The sequence below is a fragment of the Hypoxylon trugodes genome (assembly GCF_022578975.1).
Source record: "Hypoxylon trugodes strain CBS 135444 unplaced genomic scaffold F4822scaffold_3, whole genome shotgun sequence".
NCBI classification, from domain to species: domain Eukaryota; kingdom Fungi; phylum Ascomycota; class Sordariomycetes; order Xylariales; family Hypoxylaceae; genus Hypoxylon; species Hypoxylon trugodes.
In genome coordinates, this window is record NW_026250018.1 from 1,154,030 (window position 1) to 1,170,640 (window position 16,611).

General features: G+C 47.3%; 5 protein-coding genes across 5 annotated transcripts; all 5 read left to right on the forward strand.

The window, feature by feature from the left end:
- Positions 1 to 418: 418 nt before the first annotated feature.
- Positions 419 to 4,056, forward strand: F4822DRAFT_394538 (carbon-nitrogen hydrolase). Its single transcript, XM_051457366.1, has 5 exons — positions 419 to 1,054; positions 1,106 to 1,208; positions 1,364 to 1,690; positions 1,746 to 1,758; positions 1,809 to 4,056. Exons 1-5 carry the CDS (start codon positions 1,022 to 1,024, stop codon positions 3,751 to 3,753), a joined length of 2,421 nt encoding a protein of 806 aa, XP_051316599.1. The 5' UTR covers positions 419 to 1,021; the 3' UTR covers positions 3,754 to 4,056.
- A 1,964-nt stretch (positions 4,057 to 6,020) lies between these two features.
- On the forward strand, positions 6,021 to 7,796 carry F4822DRAFT_164203 (uncharacterized protein). The gene is made up of 4 exons (XM_051453187.1): positions 6,021 to 6,502; positions 6,570 to 6,633; positions 6,681 to 6,835; positions 6,895 to 7,796. Exons 1-4 carry the CDS (start codon positions 6,241 to 6,243, stop codon positions 7,674 to 7,676), a joined length of 1,263 nt encoding a protein of 420 aa, XP_051316600.1. The 5' UTR covers positions 6,021 to 6,240; the 3' UTR covers positions 7,677 to 7,796.
- A 566-nt stretch (positions 7,797 to 8,362) lies between these two features.
- F4822DRAFT_164205 (uncharacterized protein) lies at positions 8,363 to 10,236 on the forward strand. The gene is made up of 3 exons (XM_051453188.1): positions 8,363 to 8,588; positions 8,647 to 9,403; positions 9,457 to 10,236. Exons 1-3 carry the CDS (start codon positions 8,514 to 8,516, stop codon positions 9,912 to 9,914), a joined length of 1,290 nt encoding a protein of 429 aa, XP_051316601.1. The 5' UTR covers positions 8,363 to 8,513; the 3' UTR covers positions 9,915 to 10,236.
- Positions 10,237 to 10,247: 11 nt separating this feature from the next.
- Positions 10,248 to 12,353, forward strand: F4822DRAFT_394543 (putative rRNA pseudouridine synthase). The gene is made up of 4 exons (XM_051457367.1): positions 10,248 to 10,528; positions 10,587 to 10,743; positions 10,803 to 11,434; positions 11,491 to 12,353. Exons 1-4 carry the CDS (start codon positions 10,411 to 10,413, stop codon positions 12,030 to 12,032), a joined length of 1,449 nt encoding a protein of 482 aa, XP_051316602.1. The 5' UTR covers positions 10,248 to 10,410; the 3' UTR covers positions 12,033 to 12,353.
- A 2,403-nt stretch (positions 12,354 to 14,756) lies between these two features.
- On the forward strand, positions 14,757 to 16,245 carry F4822DRAFT_164278 (glycoside hydrolase family 43 protein). The gene has a single exon (XM_051453190.1). The coding sequence runs from the start codon at positions 15,109 to 15,111 to the stop codon at positions 16,099 to 16,101; it is 993 nt and encodes a 330-aa protein (XP_051316603.1). The 5' UTR covers positions 14,757 to 15,108; the 3' UTR covers positions 16,102 to 16,245.
- Positions 16,246 to 16,611: the final 366 nt, after the last annotated feature.

A 16,611-nucleotide genomic window follows, 5' to 3' on the forward strand; every position in this document is an offset into this window, starting at 1 on the left:
ATAGCATTGCGTTGTAGAAAATCTCCACTGGAGTGTTAGCTACAGTAGTGCAACGCAACTTGACGTCGTTAGCGGGAGGGGCCGCTGCTAATCACCTAGGAGGTACCTAGGTACCTATCTAAGCACCTAGCATCCTTAGGTAGGATTAGAATGCTTCTTTAAGCGCGTAAATGCTAGAATAAATATATACTCGACGTCAAAGTCGAGAATCAAATCAGACTGATGACCTCAAGGTTACCTACCTAGGTAGGTAGGTAGTCTATACTGTTCATGCCGTGAAAGAATCAGTATCGCTGATCCGGGAGAAATATGCCTGCGACGGTAATTAATGTAACATATTGCAACTATACAAATAGACACACAGTCGAGAACGGAACTCACGCCATTATATGCAGATGCAGCCTTGGAGGATGGTGGATGGCACCTAAATATCTTCCTACTAACAACTATCTTAGGGCGTGCAATAAGGGCTGAGTTTAGTTGAAAGGACTTAGGTACCTAGGTATGTACCTAATCCTGAAAGGTCGGATTCGCGATGGACATGCGGACCCCTGGTCCTAACCCTAATGATTTGCTGGATGAGCGCTAAATAGTACCCCGTAAGTGGTCGTGACAAGTAATTGACCCCCGTTTCGATCGATCCACGCTGCCATGGACGGTAATCAGCCCCACCAAAGCATCTAGGTAGTCCGGGTAGACCCATGTACTTCTAGTGGTCTTCGACCTTACGATCTATCCCACTCCTCACTTTTCGCAAACTACCCGCAGCCGCAACCGCAGTGTCGCTTTGGCCATTTTCGACAACTTGCGAATTCTCATATTCAGAGCAGCGACTCGATAGTCGTCAAGTTGTCGCGGAGGTAGGCGGTGTTGTCGCCTCTGGAGAGCAGCGGCAGTTAGTTCTGGTAGTGTGCGTATCGACACCTCACAACCGCCTAACCATCGATCACTCCGGGCCTTCAATTCTTCTCCCAACACCCATCCTTAGCGAAAGGGGTCCCTTTTTTTTTTTTTTCGCAAAATGAAGATCGGTTGTTTACAATTCGCGCCTCAGGTATTTCTGGTTAAGTCAGAAATGGGAAGCCAGAATACTAATACGGCTTAGGTCGGCGACGTCGACAACAACTTGAATCGAGCCGATGCTATCATAAACAAGGCGAACCCCGAAGATTTGGACATTCTTGTCCTTCCCGAGCTGGCAGTCACAGGTAAGCCGCTCCGGAGTGTTACAAATATTGTAAAGGAACAAATCGGCGTTCCTTGAAGGTGCACTTTCGCCGTCTAGTTTTTCCGGTGGTGCCGTGGGCGCTGCCCTTGCGAGCGCAACACATAGAGCCGATAATCAAAGCTAACATCTCTATAGGTTATAACTTTCGATCTTTACGCGACATATCTCCCTTCCTCGAGCCGACAGCTGCCGGTGTTACGTCTCTATGGGCCAGAACCACTGCTCTCAAGCACAACTGTATCGTGATTGCGGGGTATCCTGAGACTGCGGACGTGCGCGCGACATGGCCTACCTCGCCGGAATATTACAATGCATCTATAATTGTGAATGAAGATGGAGATACAATTGGACATTATCGAAAGACGCACCTCTACTATACCGACGAAACTTGGGCTCTTGAGGGTTCCGGTTTCTATCAGGGTCGATTCCCTGGCATAGATAGTAAGGTTGCGATGGGCATATGTAAGCTTGCTTCAAGACATCCTGCGAATTTCGTCTCGCTAATAAAATGTTCTAGGCATGGATATTAAGTGAGTTAGACAACTAAACAGGCTACATGCTCGACTAACATTCAACCTAGCCCCTATAAGTTCGAAGCTCCCTGGCATGCATTCGAGTTTGCTTTTCATGCTCTAGACAGCGGCGCGAAATTAGTAATATTGAGTATGGCCTGGTTGACAACTGAAGACCTTGCACTCTATTCGAGTAAAAGCTCGGAGCCGGATCTTGATACGTTAACATATTGGCTGACAAGATTGGAGCCGCTCATTCGCGCAGAGGACGACGAAGAGATTATCGTGGTTTTTGCGAACCGAACCGGCGTTGAAGATAATGCTGTATACGCAGGTACAAGTGCCGTAATTGGTATCCAGGGGGGAGAGGTCAGTGTTTACGGCGTGCTCTCGCGTGGCGCCAAGGAACTCCTCGTGGTCGATACCAACACACCCCCTTACGCTAAACTGGTATATCGACCTGGTGCAGGAGAGACATCTATTGATGCGCCGGGAAGTGAGCCTCAGGCGCCACCGAGCGACGATGATAGTGGGGGGGAACCGCCGGATGCACCAAAGAAATCGCCGAAGCTTCCAGAGAAGTCTGACAACGGGGCTTCAGGGCCGCCTGTGGAATCTAGTTATCGGGGTATTGCACAGGCGGTGCAGGGTGAGCTTCCAGCCTCGCCCCAATATTCATGGGGCCAATCCCCCATAAATCCTTTTGCGCCAAGTCAACTCCCTGATCGGGACGTTCATGATGCATATGAGGAACATGTATCCCCCACTGGCAGAAACCACCAACCAGTTGGCGATTACGGCGTGCCGACAGGACGTGCTGTCCCCAGAAGCGTCGAACCGGAATCTGGCGCTGGATATCCTGGACTGATTAGCAAATTCAATGATTCTGCTACGGCTGGGGACGCCCCTATAAACAGACCCCCTTCGACAAAGTCTCGCAACGCAAGCCGTAATAGGTCGCACAGCACACAGCAACTTAACCTCGGGGAGCAACTACCTAAGTCGATGTCGGTAGGCGCTAGCAAACATAGGCACGAGAATACTGCGGTATTACCTGGCGATACGGCTCTAGGTCTTCAAGATGGGAACTTGTCTCCGGATTTGGAGAAGCTCGGTGCAGACCTCATGGTATTTGAAGGAGATTTGGCTACCAGATCACAACGTGACAGTCTAGTGTGTCATGTTGATGAGGAAGACTTCGCTATTCTAATGGCCAAGCTCAAAGACTCCGCCGAAAGGAAAAGGTCGGTTAAACCGGACGAACGCGCCGGGCGTTCGAGATCGCGAAGTAACAAGACAAGTGGGTTTTCGAAAAGTGGGGGAAGATCTCAGTCGAGGAATGAAGTGTCGGTAAACTCACCAAACTATTCTCATAGGTCGAACGGAGCAACACCTACCCGACCGGTTAGCCGTGGGAGACATCGAAGCGGAAGCAAATCAACGCCGAACAACTTGTCGAAGAAAACTTCGCATAGCCGCATAACCAACAATAAAGTACCCACTCAAAGTTTAGCTGAGGGACGAGGGGCATCTGCAGAACCAGTGCATCATACTAGGCGTCCAAGTGAGGGTATCTCGAAATTAGCATCACCCTCATCGGATCGACATCGGCGGGATCCCACACAGCCGTCTAATAAACAATTAAACCACAAGGACCCGGCGGTGGTTGTTGAGCGAGAAGTGACCTTACCGATCAGGGTGGCAAAACCCCGCAAGGGTGATACTCACCCACCGTTAACCAGGAAGACAATATCCTCTCTGGAAGCCGCTAACTCGGACCCAAGCGCGCGTACATCCCCAGAAGTGGCAGAGCCCAAAGATTCAACGCGAAAGTTCGTCCCAGAACGACTTCCACCAACGCCTAAAGCCATGGTGCTTCCTCCAGATTACGGCGTCAGTGATAACCACCAAAGCATGCCTACCCCACCAAAGAAGCAACAACCCATAATTGGAGTAAATTGCCTTGATGAAACTGAAATAAGAAGTGGGAGGCCAAAGAGTGCAGTATGGTAGAAGTACACTCGCAAAGACGTCGATGATAGGATCTTCTCATTCAACTTACTTAGCAAGGAGTTCAGGGAAAGAATGTTAGTGTTTTATTATATGTGAAGAACTTAGGAAGTTTAAATAGTCGATATTAAAAGGGCATGATACCATGTATGGAACTACACCACGCTCATCTTTGAGGGATAGTCTTGGTAGAATATCTAATAACCATATACGAAACTTATTCGCCGTGGTTAAGACGTAGCTGTAGTTGGCCTATAGGATCGCCCTGCATATGTTTAATAGCAATTCATGAGATCTTCTATGCGGCCCATGATAGAAGCAAGGGAATGTGGTAATACGTTGGAGGCAGTAGGCGTGTCGTGGCCAATGAAGACTGCTAAGAATCGGGTTCAAGCATTACCTTGTGGACCGATTCTACTCCCTTGCCTATTCGGCCTGCCGATTTACCCAAGTTCGGAACGAAATTATTGACTAGGGTACTCCCGAATCGACGTACCTACTTGAAGTGTTTAACTAATCCCCAAACAACCATCCACCGAGCGCAGATACGCGCCGAGCAAATAAAATGCTACGTGGGATGCTTGTTTAAACTGATATATCGCAGATCTACGATTAGGATTGAGACAACACTTATTATCCCAATTAGGCCTTATGCATGTTGGTGCGAAGATGCGAAGTGGACGCTGTCCTGGCTAGTGAAAGTAACCAATGAATATGTTAACCAATAACTTCTTAGCGCGTAGGATCAATAAGAGATCTGATTAATGCAGGTCGTTTGATAAAAATTCAAGGTTTTGACGGTTGAGAATGCTTTAGTTTTCGACCCGAACAATCGGCAGGACGTCCCTGTTGAATGGCTATGCCGCCGGTGGCTGACTACTTAGTAGGTCAAGCCTACGGTCTAGCTACATTCTACGGGGTATGACTCTGTTGTTTTCTTCGAGTAGTTATATATCAACCACCCATATTGAATGTTTGCTTCTGTACTACGTAGTTCTAGCGCCTGGTAGAGTAAGACTCTTACGTACGGAAAGCTAGGCGCATGAGGAGAAATGGGAACTTTCATCTTTTCGTCATACAGTCCCGACGGTTTGGATCGTTGAGCACATAAAATTCTCCTGGCGGTTCGCTTGTGCAATTGTATGGCCGTATGATACATGTGACGAGGCATATCATATTTCCAGGTTAGGGAGTGGTACAGTAGGGTGTCAGTCCGCTTTGAGCATCATAACCTAACCATATCGGGTTAAAGCGCTTTGATATTTTGTACAGGTACGCGAAACGGATTCAAATTTTTGACACCCTACTGTATATGCCGAAGAATATACAACACGACTCGGTTCAACCAGTAGGCGATTAGATATCGTCAAGTCTCAACAAGTCTCCTTATGGATTAGGGAGTTAAGAAGATTAGTGCTCATTCGGCTGATGATCTCGCATCGAATGCACATGGGGGGCGGCCCCCGAAATGACCTCCTAAATTGGCCCCTTAAGCTGACATCTGCATAGTAAGTTTCCGGGGCCAGTTCGCAGAAAAAAGGCACATGAAAGCATGAAAGTGTGTGCCGTGTGTGACGAAAATTAGTTATGTAACAAGAGAACAAGTCGATAGTTCTCCTAATTGAGACGATAAATGGATCAATAATACACGGACTTGGTTGGGGGATATTTTGTGCAAGCCATCTTTGATTTGCGATTGGTTGAAAGTCTTAGTGGGTCACTTTAAGCATCTCCAATGAACGGCCTCAGCCGAAGCTACAAGGGTATTATCTCCACTTAGGAAGGTGACACTAGCAGGGAACCTTGCAGCCGGAACCGAAGGCCAATACACGTGCTCTGAGTTCCCATTGGCTGTTCGCCTTTCACCTGCATATTGCCCCCAACCTTTCGTAAGGCACATCCCTGACAAAGTCCCGATTGTCCGACTCCATCGAATCACGATTACGGCTCCGCTCTATCCCCTCACCACTTGTCTCCCCCATGTTTTTTTGTGTTGTGCATAGCTCAAAACTGTACCTATCTACCGACTAGTGTTTTCGTTGTCTTGTAACGTGATGTGCGTGGATTTCATCGATTTCACAAGGCGGTCGAGTGCCAAACAATCATCACCTCGACTTCCGCGCTTATAGTCGTCTCTCTCTAGAGAGGACTTCAATTGGGAAGAGATGATACCGTATCATCGAAGCGCTCCCATTGCTCCCTTACTTCGTGGCTAAGCGAAGGCTCATCCCTCCATCTGAGAATTTTATAAACATATCTACTTGCGGCTCAGCAGTTCCTTGTTGTGTTGTGTTGAGTTTTTAAATAGATATTTCATCTTGCTTGGTCGCAGAATACCACCACAGCCTCGAATATTGTACGACTACAGACCGAACAGTGTTTATCTCAGAAACCATATTTGCTATATCTAAAGGCATCTTACTATCCAGCACGTCTTCGCAGGCAGATAGAATCACATAAGAGCTAGGGATTCTGGGTATAGTGGTGAAGATGTCTATCGCTCTAACATTCGCCACCTTTTGGGGTGTCTCAACTGCCCTGCTCGTGGCGGATGGCTCACCATGCGCGACGAAATGCGGTAATGTTCTCTCATCAACGACAAACGACATGATAGTCTGCGACGAGTCAGCATACAGTACAACGTCGGAGGGTCAGGTCTACGAGGCCTGTGTCGGTTGCGAGGCCACGAGTTCATATGGACATTCTCAAGGGCAAGGGAAACAGAACACATCTGATTTGGAATATATGCTGTGTAAGTACTCTTTCCTTTCACATACGCGTACCTAAGTATGTATTGAGTTTACTAATGTGCGGCGCAGATAATATGCGATATGCTACCAACGTATGCTTATTCGAAGCCAACACAAACCCATGTATCACTTCGTATGTATCAATGGTCTCCCAACATGGCCTCTAACTAATTTATGCAGGTTCGCATGCAAGAATATAGGACCAGCGATTCAATATCAGAATCTCTCCTCCAGTAGCTCGATATATGGTTACTGTGATCTATGGACCGACTATAACCTCGATAAATGCCACGCCTGCCTGACTGCCGAGCCTAATGGAGATTATCTCAGCAACTGTAAATCTCACCAAGAATCCTTATTTATGTCGTGAGCTAATTATTAACGCGCATCGCAGATATATCCATTTTAGATGGTGCATGTAGATTAAAACTAGATCAGCCAGCCACCCTACCCATACAAGGAAACATATTTTCCTCCGATACCGTAAATGTTACGGATCCCACGCCCACGGCAACGTTCTCTCCGCCTGGACTCACCGGCCCTCTAGACTCGGGAGCCATCGCGGGCATCGTCATTGGCGGATTAGTTATTGTTCTGGCTATTGTTGGATGCTGCATAGTTCTCAACGGTAAGCGTCGCAGAAAGGCGTATCTCCGTCGCCGAGAGCAGACTACCAAGAATTGGGCCCCACCGCAAGGAGCCCCCGCCAGCGACATGTTCGAGACGCCCATCAGCCAAAAACCATTCCGTAATTGGGAGGACTCGCCCGTCAGCGCTGCCACGCAGTCCACGTTCCCTCCATATTTCTCCCCTTACTCCTCACAGTACAACAGCCCTGTGAGCGCCGTTGAAGGGCATGGACACATGGCCTGGCCAGCGGATAAGGTTCAAAATATCGGCGTCGCCATCAGCCCCGATCACGATGCTCAGTACTCGCCTTGGGATGATAAGAAGGGCAAGGACAAGATACCTAGGGGGCAACCGGGGCCTGACGGGTTTGAGTTACAGGAGGGTGCGAATAGTGCTGGTGGTCATGGACATCCCATACATTATCCCCCACCACCAGTTGCTCAGGCTCCTATGCTGGGCCATCCGGGATACGGGCGACACGGTGTGGCGCCGCAGCCAAGACCTCCACATGAGGACGACTACGGCATGCCCGGGAGTGCTCTATGAGTTACGCTTTTGATTTTATGAAATATTTGGCTGGCTTAAATGTATTTTTAGCATGGCGTTAAGGTGTTGTTTATGCTTGATTTGTTGGTTTGGCGGCGCTTGTGTTGCGCGGGTGTGTGTTAATGGAGATACCACTTACGCGGGGTTGTGACTTACGGAATCCCTTGGATCCGCCTTGGAGCCGCGATCCCCCGTTTTCTAGCAAAATTTCCTTGGATATCTTGAAATACGCCGCATTCAATGTTTCCAATTGATAATTGTTTTTCCTTTGGAGGAGTGATATGCATCACGCCATTCCTAGTGGTTACCTACCTGGGTAGATACCTAGGTAGGTATACGGGGGTAGGCAGCCTGCTTCTAACTGAAAGCCGGGGTCAAATCGGAATGCTTCCTTGCCCCCATTCTATACCTAGGTAGCCACTCACAGACCGACGGTCTTTATAACCCCCTCGTTTGCGCATGTTTCTAAGCATTCTCGCGGTTTAGACATTCGCGAGCTGACTCATCCATACGAGTTTCCACAAGGGTTTTATGATCTTCACTTTATTCTTCGAATAGTTATATGGACGAGCAAAAGACCTTGCTCTAGTCTTCAAGTACAATTCTGATCGTTGGCTGCCTGGGGCGCGCAACAAAAGGACAACACATACAAATTAGAATGATCCTTACTACATTGGGCACCTAACTAGGTATGCATGAGAATAGAATAGGTGCCTGGGGTGGATTGTTCTATGAATCTATAAATCGTGGTGGACCACCTTGGCTCCTTACCAGCTACCAAGTTTGCTGAAATACCGATTTTATCCCAATGCACGGCCGAAAGACTATTTTCGAAAGATGAATATCAATCAAGAGGGATTCGGCCGTCGCCTAGATGTTATACAGAAAACCCTAAAACAGTATAACTTAAAGGTAAGTTGCAGTTGTTACCTAACAACCAAGTATGCTACGCAAAGTCTCACGCTTCTAGTCAACGAAAGTTACACCGATTGCCTATGTCGAACATTGCCCTTTCTATTTCAATAACTACATATACAAGATAGATCTCGAATCTCCGGCGGTTCCGGCAACATTCCCGAAGAATCAATCATGCACAACGTCTCCTCCCGAGAATGGCGTCTCAACAATAGTATTGAGGATGAGCAACCCTCTCGCCGAAGGTCTTAATAACGCCAACCGTGTGGAGAATGATGTGGCGTCTCAATATCTTGCACGGCAATCCATTGAATCCGCGGGGTTGCCTCTTGTGGTGCCTGCTGTCTATGCTTGGGCGCCGTGTAGGTACCCGGAAGTACCAGGCGAGGCTGGGTTCGGGTGGACGATAAGCGAGTTCAAACCGGGATCAGACTTGGATGCCGAATTCGCCTTGTTGGAGTTGTCCGATGCAATAGACGCCGTTCATCAACTAGCTAAGATCTTTACTGCCATACAGAAAGCCAAAATCCCCGAGACAGTCACCAGATACGGTGCGTTGACTCTAGATGAAAATGGCGTCATAATAGGCGGGCAGCCACCGTTATTGAAGGGTGGCCCGTTTGGTACTTACGCGGAATTATGGGTTGCTAAGCTGCAGACGCAGCTAGCCGACGCTGAAAACAGCTCGCTGCTTAAAGGATGGGAGGAAGGAGGGGCACGGGGGCGCATTGATAAGTATATTGCAGCGGGTGGCGTTGAAAAGGCGCTGCAGGCTGTGGATAACCGAAGAGTACTGGTACATGGAGATCTGAGTACGTTGTCTTTCTTACCTTGTCCCGAGACACTGAAACTGATTGATAGGAAGCTCTGAACAACGTGTTATATGACAAAGCGACGAAGCGCATCACATCAGTTCTCGATTTCGACTGGTCAGCTGTCACTCATCCCTGTGATGAATTCCTGACAGGTCTTTGGGATATAGGAGGCGGGATCCACGAGAGGAATGAAATATTCCAGCCAATGCTTCTATCCGGGGACTTCAGTGCGCGACCCGAGGGCTTATCGGATGAAGAGGTTAGAAAATGGGAGGTGGCTAAAGCTTGGGATGCAGCCATCACTCAAGCGGGTGCCATACGACCGAGTGACGTCACGGGTGTGGACGGAATACAAATGTTAATAGATCTGGAGGATTTGTTGTGTCCATTTGAATTGTCTAATGAAGCCATGCTGAAGCGTTTTTCAGATGACGTGAAGCTGAAGAAGAGACAAGAGACGGAGGCAAAAATACTGAAATGGCTAGATACTCATGGGATTACTCCGTAATTCCAATTCTGTCCTCTTAGACGGGAAGATAATCTTATTCATTTTTTATGGGTTTGAAGCTCGTGACTAGAGTTGCTCCATTTCAACACAGAGGACCGATAATGGTGAGAATTGTTAAATACCTAGGTACTTTAGCTTCGGAGTCGGAGAAGAAAACGGGCGATATAAAAGTGGCTGGAGCTCGGATGATGGCACTGTGATATCTTGGCACATTATCGATAATCCATTTTGAGGTTAGTCGTGGCTGGAGCTGTCGGATTGGTTCAATCAGCCGTGACATTTTCCCCACACGGCCAAAGCTAGAAAAATTTTGGAGCTTTCTTTTTTTTTTCCAATTCGCAAAGAAAAAGTCGAACATCTAAAAAAGTTCACGACTAAAATAAAAATAAATTTCCATTTGCTCGTCGCCATTGGAAATCCTCTTTTTTTTCCTTCGCCCACACCGTCGCCAAGGTATTTAATCATCTATAATAGATAAATACTAAGACGGCTCAAAATGGCGACCAAGGAGGACATTAAGCCCAAGGAGGACGAGTTCTCAATTAAGCCAACTACGGTCACTCCATCTGTTGACACGAGTACATGGCCGTTGTTGCTAAAGAACTATGACAGACGTATGTGCGAATGAACTCAATACTCCAAATGAATGATTATGCTGATATATCTGGAAAGTTCTCGTCCGAACTGGACATTTCACTCCCATCCCTAATGGTAGCTCACCGTTAACCCGAGATCTCAAGTCGTACATTAGCTCTGGTGTGATCAATCTCGACAAGCCTTCAAACCCTTCCAGTCACGAAGTCGTCGCATGGGTGAAGAGAATATTACGGTACGAATCCAAAGCCTGAAAAGTCGAGAAAAATTTTGAAACTAATTTCGCAATTGTAGTGTCGAGAAAACCGGTCACAGCGGAACCCTCGATCCCAAGGTCACAGGTTGCTTGATTGTTTGCATTGACCGCGCGACTCGTCTCGTCAAGTCTCAACAAGGTGCCGGAAAAGAATATGTTGCTGTTATCCGATTACACGACAAGCTTCCTGGTGGCGAGGCTCAATTCTCCCGAGCTCTTGAGACACTCACCGGTGCTCTCTTCCAACGACCTCCTCTAATCTCTGCCGTCAAGCGACAGCTTCGTATCCGAACCATCCACGAGAGTCGAGTCATCGAGTTCGACAATGATCGTCATCTCGGTATTTTCTGGGTCAGTTGTGAGGCGGGAACTTACATCCGAACACTTTGTGTGCACATGGGTCTCCTGCTCGGTGTTGGTGCCCACATGCAGGAGCTGAGACGAGTGCGAAGTGGTGCTATGGACGAGACGAAGGACCTTGTGACACTTCACGATGTCCTTGACGCGCAATGGATGATGGACAACACCCGAGACGAATCTTATCTGCGCAAGGTTATCGCTCCCCTGGAGACTCTTCTTACGTCGTACAAGAGAATCGTCGTTAAAGACAGCACTGTTAATGCTATCTGCTATGGTGCAAAACTCATGATTCCTGGGTTATTACGATATGGTACGTCCCGAATTTTCCGTTGTGCTCTTGATTGGTGAAATTAACCTTCTTTGCAGAGGATGGAATTGAGGTACACGAGGAAGTTGTCCTCATGACTACGAAGGGTGAAGCTATTGCCCTCGGAATTGCTATGATGTCGACCGTCGAAATGTCATCTTGCGACCACGGTGTAGTAGCGAAGGTTAAGCGATGTATTATGGAGCGAGATCTATACCCTCGTAGATGGGGCTTGGGTCCTACAGCTACCGAGAAGAAGAAACTTAAGGCATCTGGAAAGTTAGATAAATATGGAAGAGCGAACGAGGCTACTCCTGCGAAGTGGACATCGGAGTACAAGGACTACAGTGCTCCGGCCGAAGGTTCAGCACCTGCACCTGCCGCCGACGTTTCTATGACGGAAGCTCCTACCCCAGTTAAGACCCAAGAAGTTGCGACTGCATCCACACCAGTAGGTGATGATGGTAAGAAGCGCAAGAAGCACGATGGCGAGACAGCAGAAGAGAAAGCAGAACGCAAGAAGAGGAAGGCCGAGAAAAAGGCAGCTAAGGAGGCCAAGCGTGCCTCGCTAGGAAAGAAGGCCGATTCCGACTCGGAGTAAACGAACATACCTCTAGTCCTGGGTTGGATTTCTCCCGCGTAGCATTTGGTTGATACCATTCGGTCGGTCGCTGGGCTCTCTGCATGTACATGCCTTGTCTTACGGCGTTTTCTGCTGTACCATACAGTTTCTGAGGATCTGGAAAAATTGGCGTTCAGGACCTTTGCTCTTTCATTACGATATTTCGACGTCGAGAGGATGAACTGCGGAATCTATAGCATGGTAAATAGCAAGATATAACGCTAATTGAACAAATGGATTGTTCATCCAATACTTGTTGGCTCAATCTGTGATCAGACGTTGTGGTTGTTGATTGAGACTCGTATTTCTTATTTGATTGTTGGTTTTGACGAAATTCCCCTAAACGCTGCATGTTTCATAGAACATTGCCGCTCGGGATAAAAGCGATTCGTCATCACGCCGTTGCATTAACACGGTGCTATATGTGCATGTATCTTCCGCACGGGTCGAGCTGCATAGAAATCTAACTCGACTAGGAATGAAAATAAAGCAATAAGTTGAAAAGGGTTTTTGAATGAGAAAAAAAAAGTTATGATACTTAAGGTACAAATCCCCTCAGGCACATCGTATTGTTGACCCCCGGGAGGTACTTGAGGCACCTTATATGTATGTCTGAGGTACATGATAGCTATCTCTGACAACTAGTTGAATGGTGAGATTATAGTGGCTTGAAGGCAGGTATGTACTATTCTAACCATTTGTCGGGTTGCTTTCCAGCGATCCTGCAAGCCCCCGATTCCCAAAAGTCTCGCAGTCTTCAGAATCGGTAAACTAACCATTCTAGTATCGTTACACTTCAAGCGGACAAGAATCCACCTTCCTGTGGAGGTAGGTAGCTCAAGAGTAAACATTTCCGTGTAATGTTTTAGATATTATACCGTCTTTCTCCGAGCGTACAAAATTATTAAGACTGCTTAAGGCCCGGGCCAATTTTCCGCGAAGGTAGCACCAGATATAGTATTCGTATACCATAAGCACTTAATCGCGCAGCGAACTTCGCTTTATTCCCTCTTCATATATGGTCTGTTATACCGTGATACTAATAGCGCACGTTGCGGTCTGCGACCCGACGCTGTCTCGAATCTCAGGAGGTGCGAATTAATCTCGGAGAAGACCGCAGAAGGTACTTAAGTAGATTATTTGTGGTTCTTTATTCGAGGGGCTTTGCATGGCATAGCATAGCATAAACCCGACTATCATGGTACCGACGCGTAAGGTGGATGAATATTAGTAAGTGATATAAAATCGTTGAGATGAGGCTATGAGTTAATAAACGTTGATCCTACGTCGGAGGGTTCATTATTTAACCTACCGCCTCTGATCTTCGGTTGACCTGCTTTAAGTGGGTGCCCCGTGCCGTATGCCTAGGAGAGATATCTGGGGCGGAATAAGGGATGCGAGTGCGCATAGTACGAGCATCGCAGTCATACGGGACTTTGGTATTTGCACCGCCTGCCTTCCCGAACACGAAATATCAGTCAAAAGCCGGGCAACCGGAACTAACTGCGATGGATGGAAATTGATTTATGCAAGTCTTCGATTCAGAATAGATAACCAATAAATATATCGTATGTATGACAAGAAAATCATAGCTAAATTGGAATTTTCCCAAATCGAAAGGTCGTTCGAATATGATTAAAAGATCACCTGTTGAGCTTCGCTGTCTGGCTATTTTCAAGGCACGGAATAACACGTCAAACAAGGTATACCCAGATTCAATTCCCACAAATGCTGCCAGGTACAACGGTAGTTAGGACAAGGGGTGGGAGATCAGCCGCAAAGGCCGCATGGGTCCGCATTGGCATTTTGATCCAGAATTCCCTGACATTGGTTGCTGGAAGATCGAAACAAAGTTTTGTAATGATCAACAACCATTGACTTTGCTAACGTCACTAACGTTTAATGGTCTCTTCTTAGGGGCAAACTCTCTAAAATAGTTTACCATCGCCGTGGGTAACTTTGCTGCAGCATTTGGCACTTTTCGTTCGTCTATCTACATATGTAGCTAACATAAACGACGGTAGGGTCGATATGCCTGTGCTCTATATACTTCACTATCTTCGGTGCTATTGTAGTATACCTAGGTAGCCTAGAAACACTTAATTTAGCCCCTAGTAACCTTCCCCTCTAATGCCGTATCTACCGGCATATGTATCGATGGCCCCCAATAGTTTGGATTAGCAGTCCAACATCAAAAAAATTCAATAAATATGATTGGTCGATCTGGTATTGCACGAGCCATATCGTGGTACTGTCTTAGTGAAGCCCTACGTTCTGCATCAATTTACAAGGGGCCGCTGTCTCGTGCCAACTCAGGGGATGGGCAAAATTTCGCCTATTATGTTGACTAAATGTTCAGACTTTCACTTATGGACGTTCTCGAACCCAATGACGCCCCTATTTTCGTCTCAAGTTAAGCCAAGAGACATACATGTACTTTCCTACTTAACTTTCGCTATGTGACAATGCATAAATCCCACTTTTCTAGTTCTTCCTGCATTTTCAAATCTGTTGTAACTCGAGTGGCAGATATGAGCTCCACGACATGAATAGTTGCATATCTAACATGGCTTGGTCGACCACTTTGGCCTGCTATTGGATAGATTTGTGATTTTGTCTTTCTTATCTTATATGTTCCTTACTATGTGACGTTGGCAGATGTAACTGCTTTACAATTCGACCACACCACTGAGACAAATGTGTCAGCCGCGGTATTGAGGAAATATACCCTACCGTAATACGTTGTACGCATGTGTTAGGCTCTAGGATATTAGGAAAACCGGCAAGGACGATACGCAGAATACGATAGGCAGAAATATTCGACCCTGTATCCCATGACCTATCGTCGTTTTTGTTATATAATATGTATGAATGCCGGCTCAGGTTTTCCGGATCGACGGAATCAAACATCGGTCCAGTTTATTTGGTCCCATAGATCGGCTTGCGAGTTTCGGGCCTACCCTGTCTTCTCATACTGTCTTGCTTTTGCTTTAAGGTTAAGGCCTTTGCCCTCGCCCTGTCCTGACTAGCTTGCTCGACATGCAAGTTGTTGGGGATGTATTTCTCTAGTATACTTGCAGCCACCGCGCTGTCATTCCTTATTGTATCCGCGTCGGTGATACCAGTCCCTCCTTCACGAAGAGCAGAAGACGATGCTCCTGTTATGAACATAGATTTCGCCGACCCGTCGATACTCGAAGATGATGAGGGTAATTGGTACGCTTTTGGGACGACTGGAAATGGCAAGCACATTCAAGTCGCCAAAGCAGACTGTATCTACGGAAACTGGAGCCTCCTAGATGACGTCGACGCCCTTCCCCAATATGCTTCCTGGTCTACTGGGAGCAACACTTGGGCTCCTGATGTACACCAATTATCGGATGGGTCATTCGTAATGTACTACAGCGGCGAGGTGGCCGACAATCCATCACACCATTGCATCGGCACAGCGACATCGGATACGATCACCGGCCCGTATATACCCGAAGAGGAACCCTTTGCCTGCAACCTCACTGTCGGTGGTGCTATCGACGCCTCCGGATTCGAGGATGACGATGGCACGCGATATGTTGTATATAAAGTCGACGGAAATAGCATCGGACATGGTGGTAGCTGCGGTAATACTGTTCAGCCAATCGTTCCTACACCGATTATGCTCCAAGAGGTCGAATCAGATGGAGTAACGAAAGTCGGCGATGCTGTTCAAATCCTCGATCGCACCGAAGATGATGGCCCGTACGTAGAAGCTCCAAGTCTGATACGGACAGAAAAGGGAATGTATATATTGTTCTTCAGCAGCGGTTGCTACCTCGAACCGAGCTATAATGTCAATTATGCAACCTCGATGAGCGTGTCAGGTCCGTATACGCGCGCGAAACAGCCATTGCTTAGAACAGGGGAATATGGATTGCAAGCACCTGGTGGCGCCACCGCCGTACATGTTAGGGATAAGATCGGTGTCGTATACCATGCGAACTGCCAAGAAGGACGATGTATGCATACGTCGCCGACCGATATCGACGGCCGGGATGTGGATGTTGTGATTTAAAGGGCGAGGCGAAGGCGACCATCGACGATCATTACCTACCTAATTCATCATGAGAGACGACGTGGAAAAGAGACGAGCTGTACATGGTTTGTTCGTCGCATTTCGGTATAGGCTCTACCTAGAGAAGATAGAGGGGAGCCTCCGTATAGAAAAGCTAAGGGCTTGGAGAGGTTGGGGGACGGCTCACTTGACGCTCATTGACACATTTGGGATATAGATTTTTAACACATTTTCATTTCGGTGTCTCCGGAAATCGGGAATGGTAGAAAACGATACCCGTGTGTAGACTTATAGAAGTATAGTATTCATAATATTATGATTTCTCTTTGGAATATATTCGTTGAAGACATCTTTGGGCATCTTTCTGTGTTTGGGAGCAGCTGATTCTAGGCGAGCGCTGTGAATGATGTCATAGGACATGACCCCCACGCTGGCTTGGTGGTAAGACAACCAACCCCTGGCTTTAACGATCCTTTTCCCTTTCAACATACAAAACTTCGACTCGGTAAT

Excerpts from the sequence above, each read along its gene's own strand:
- F4822DRAFT_394538 (XM_051457366.1), top strand. The coding sequence starts at position 1,022 with ATGAAGATCGGTTGTTTACAATTCGCGCCTCAG. Across the intron at positions 1,055-1,105 it reads GTTTACAATTCGCGCCTCAG|GTCGGCGACGTCGACAACAA; the intron begins GTATTTCTGGTT and ends AATACGGCTTAG. Across the intron at positions 1,209-1,363 it reads TCCCGAGCTGGCAGTCACAG|GTTATAACTTTCGATCTTTA; the intron begins GTAAGCCGCTCC and ends ACATCTCTATAG.
- F4822DRAFT_164203 (XM_051453187.1), top strand. The coding sequence starts at position 6,241 with ATGTCTATCGCTCTAACATTCGCCACCTTTTGGGGTGTCTCAACTGCC. Across the intron at positions 6,634-6,680 it reads ACAAACCCATGTATCACTTC|GTTCGCATGCAAGAATATAG; the intron begins GTATGTATCAAT and ends TAATTTATGCAG. Across the intron at positions 6,836-6,894 it reads TGGAGATTATCTCAGCAACT|ATATATCCATTTTAGATGGT; the intron begins GTAAATCTCACC and ends CGCGCATCGCAG.
- F4822DRAFT_164205 (XM_051453188.1), top strand. The coding sequence starts at position 8,514 with ATGAATATCAATCAAGAGGGATTCGGCCGTCGCCTAGATGTTATACAG. Across the intron at positions 8,589-8,646 it reads TAAAACAGTATAACTTAAAG|TCAACGAAAGTTACACCGAT; the intron begins GTAAGTTGCAGT and ends TCACGCTTCTAG. Across the intron at positions 9,404-9,456 it reads ACTGGTACATGGAGATCTGA|CTCTGAACAACGTGTTATAT; the intron begins GTACGTTGTCTT and ends ATTGATAGGAAG.
- F4822DRAFT_394543 (XM_051457367.1), top strand. The coding sequence starts at position 10,411 with ATGGCGACCAAGGAGGACATTAAGCCCAAGGAGGACGAGTTCTCAATT. Across the intron at positions 10,529-10,586 it reads GCTAAAGAACTATGACAGAC|TTCTCGTCCGAACTGGACAT; the intron begins GTATGTGCGAAT and ends ATATCTGGAAAG. Across the intron at positions 11,435-11,490 it reads TCCTGGGTTATTACGATATG|AGGATGGAATTGAGGTACAC; the intron begins GTACGTCCCGAA and ends CCTTCTTTGCAG.
- F4822DRAFT_164278 (XM_051453190.1), top strand. The coding sequence starts at position 15,109 with ATGTATTTCTCTAGTATACTTGCAGCCACCGCGCTGTCATTCCTTATT.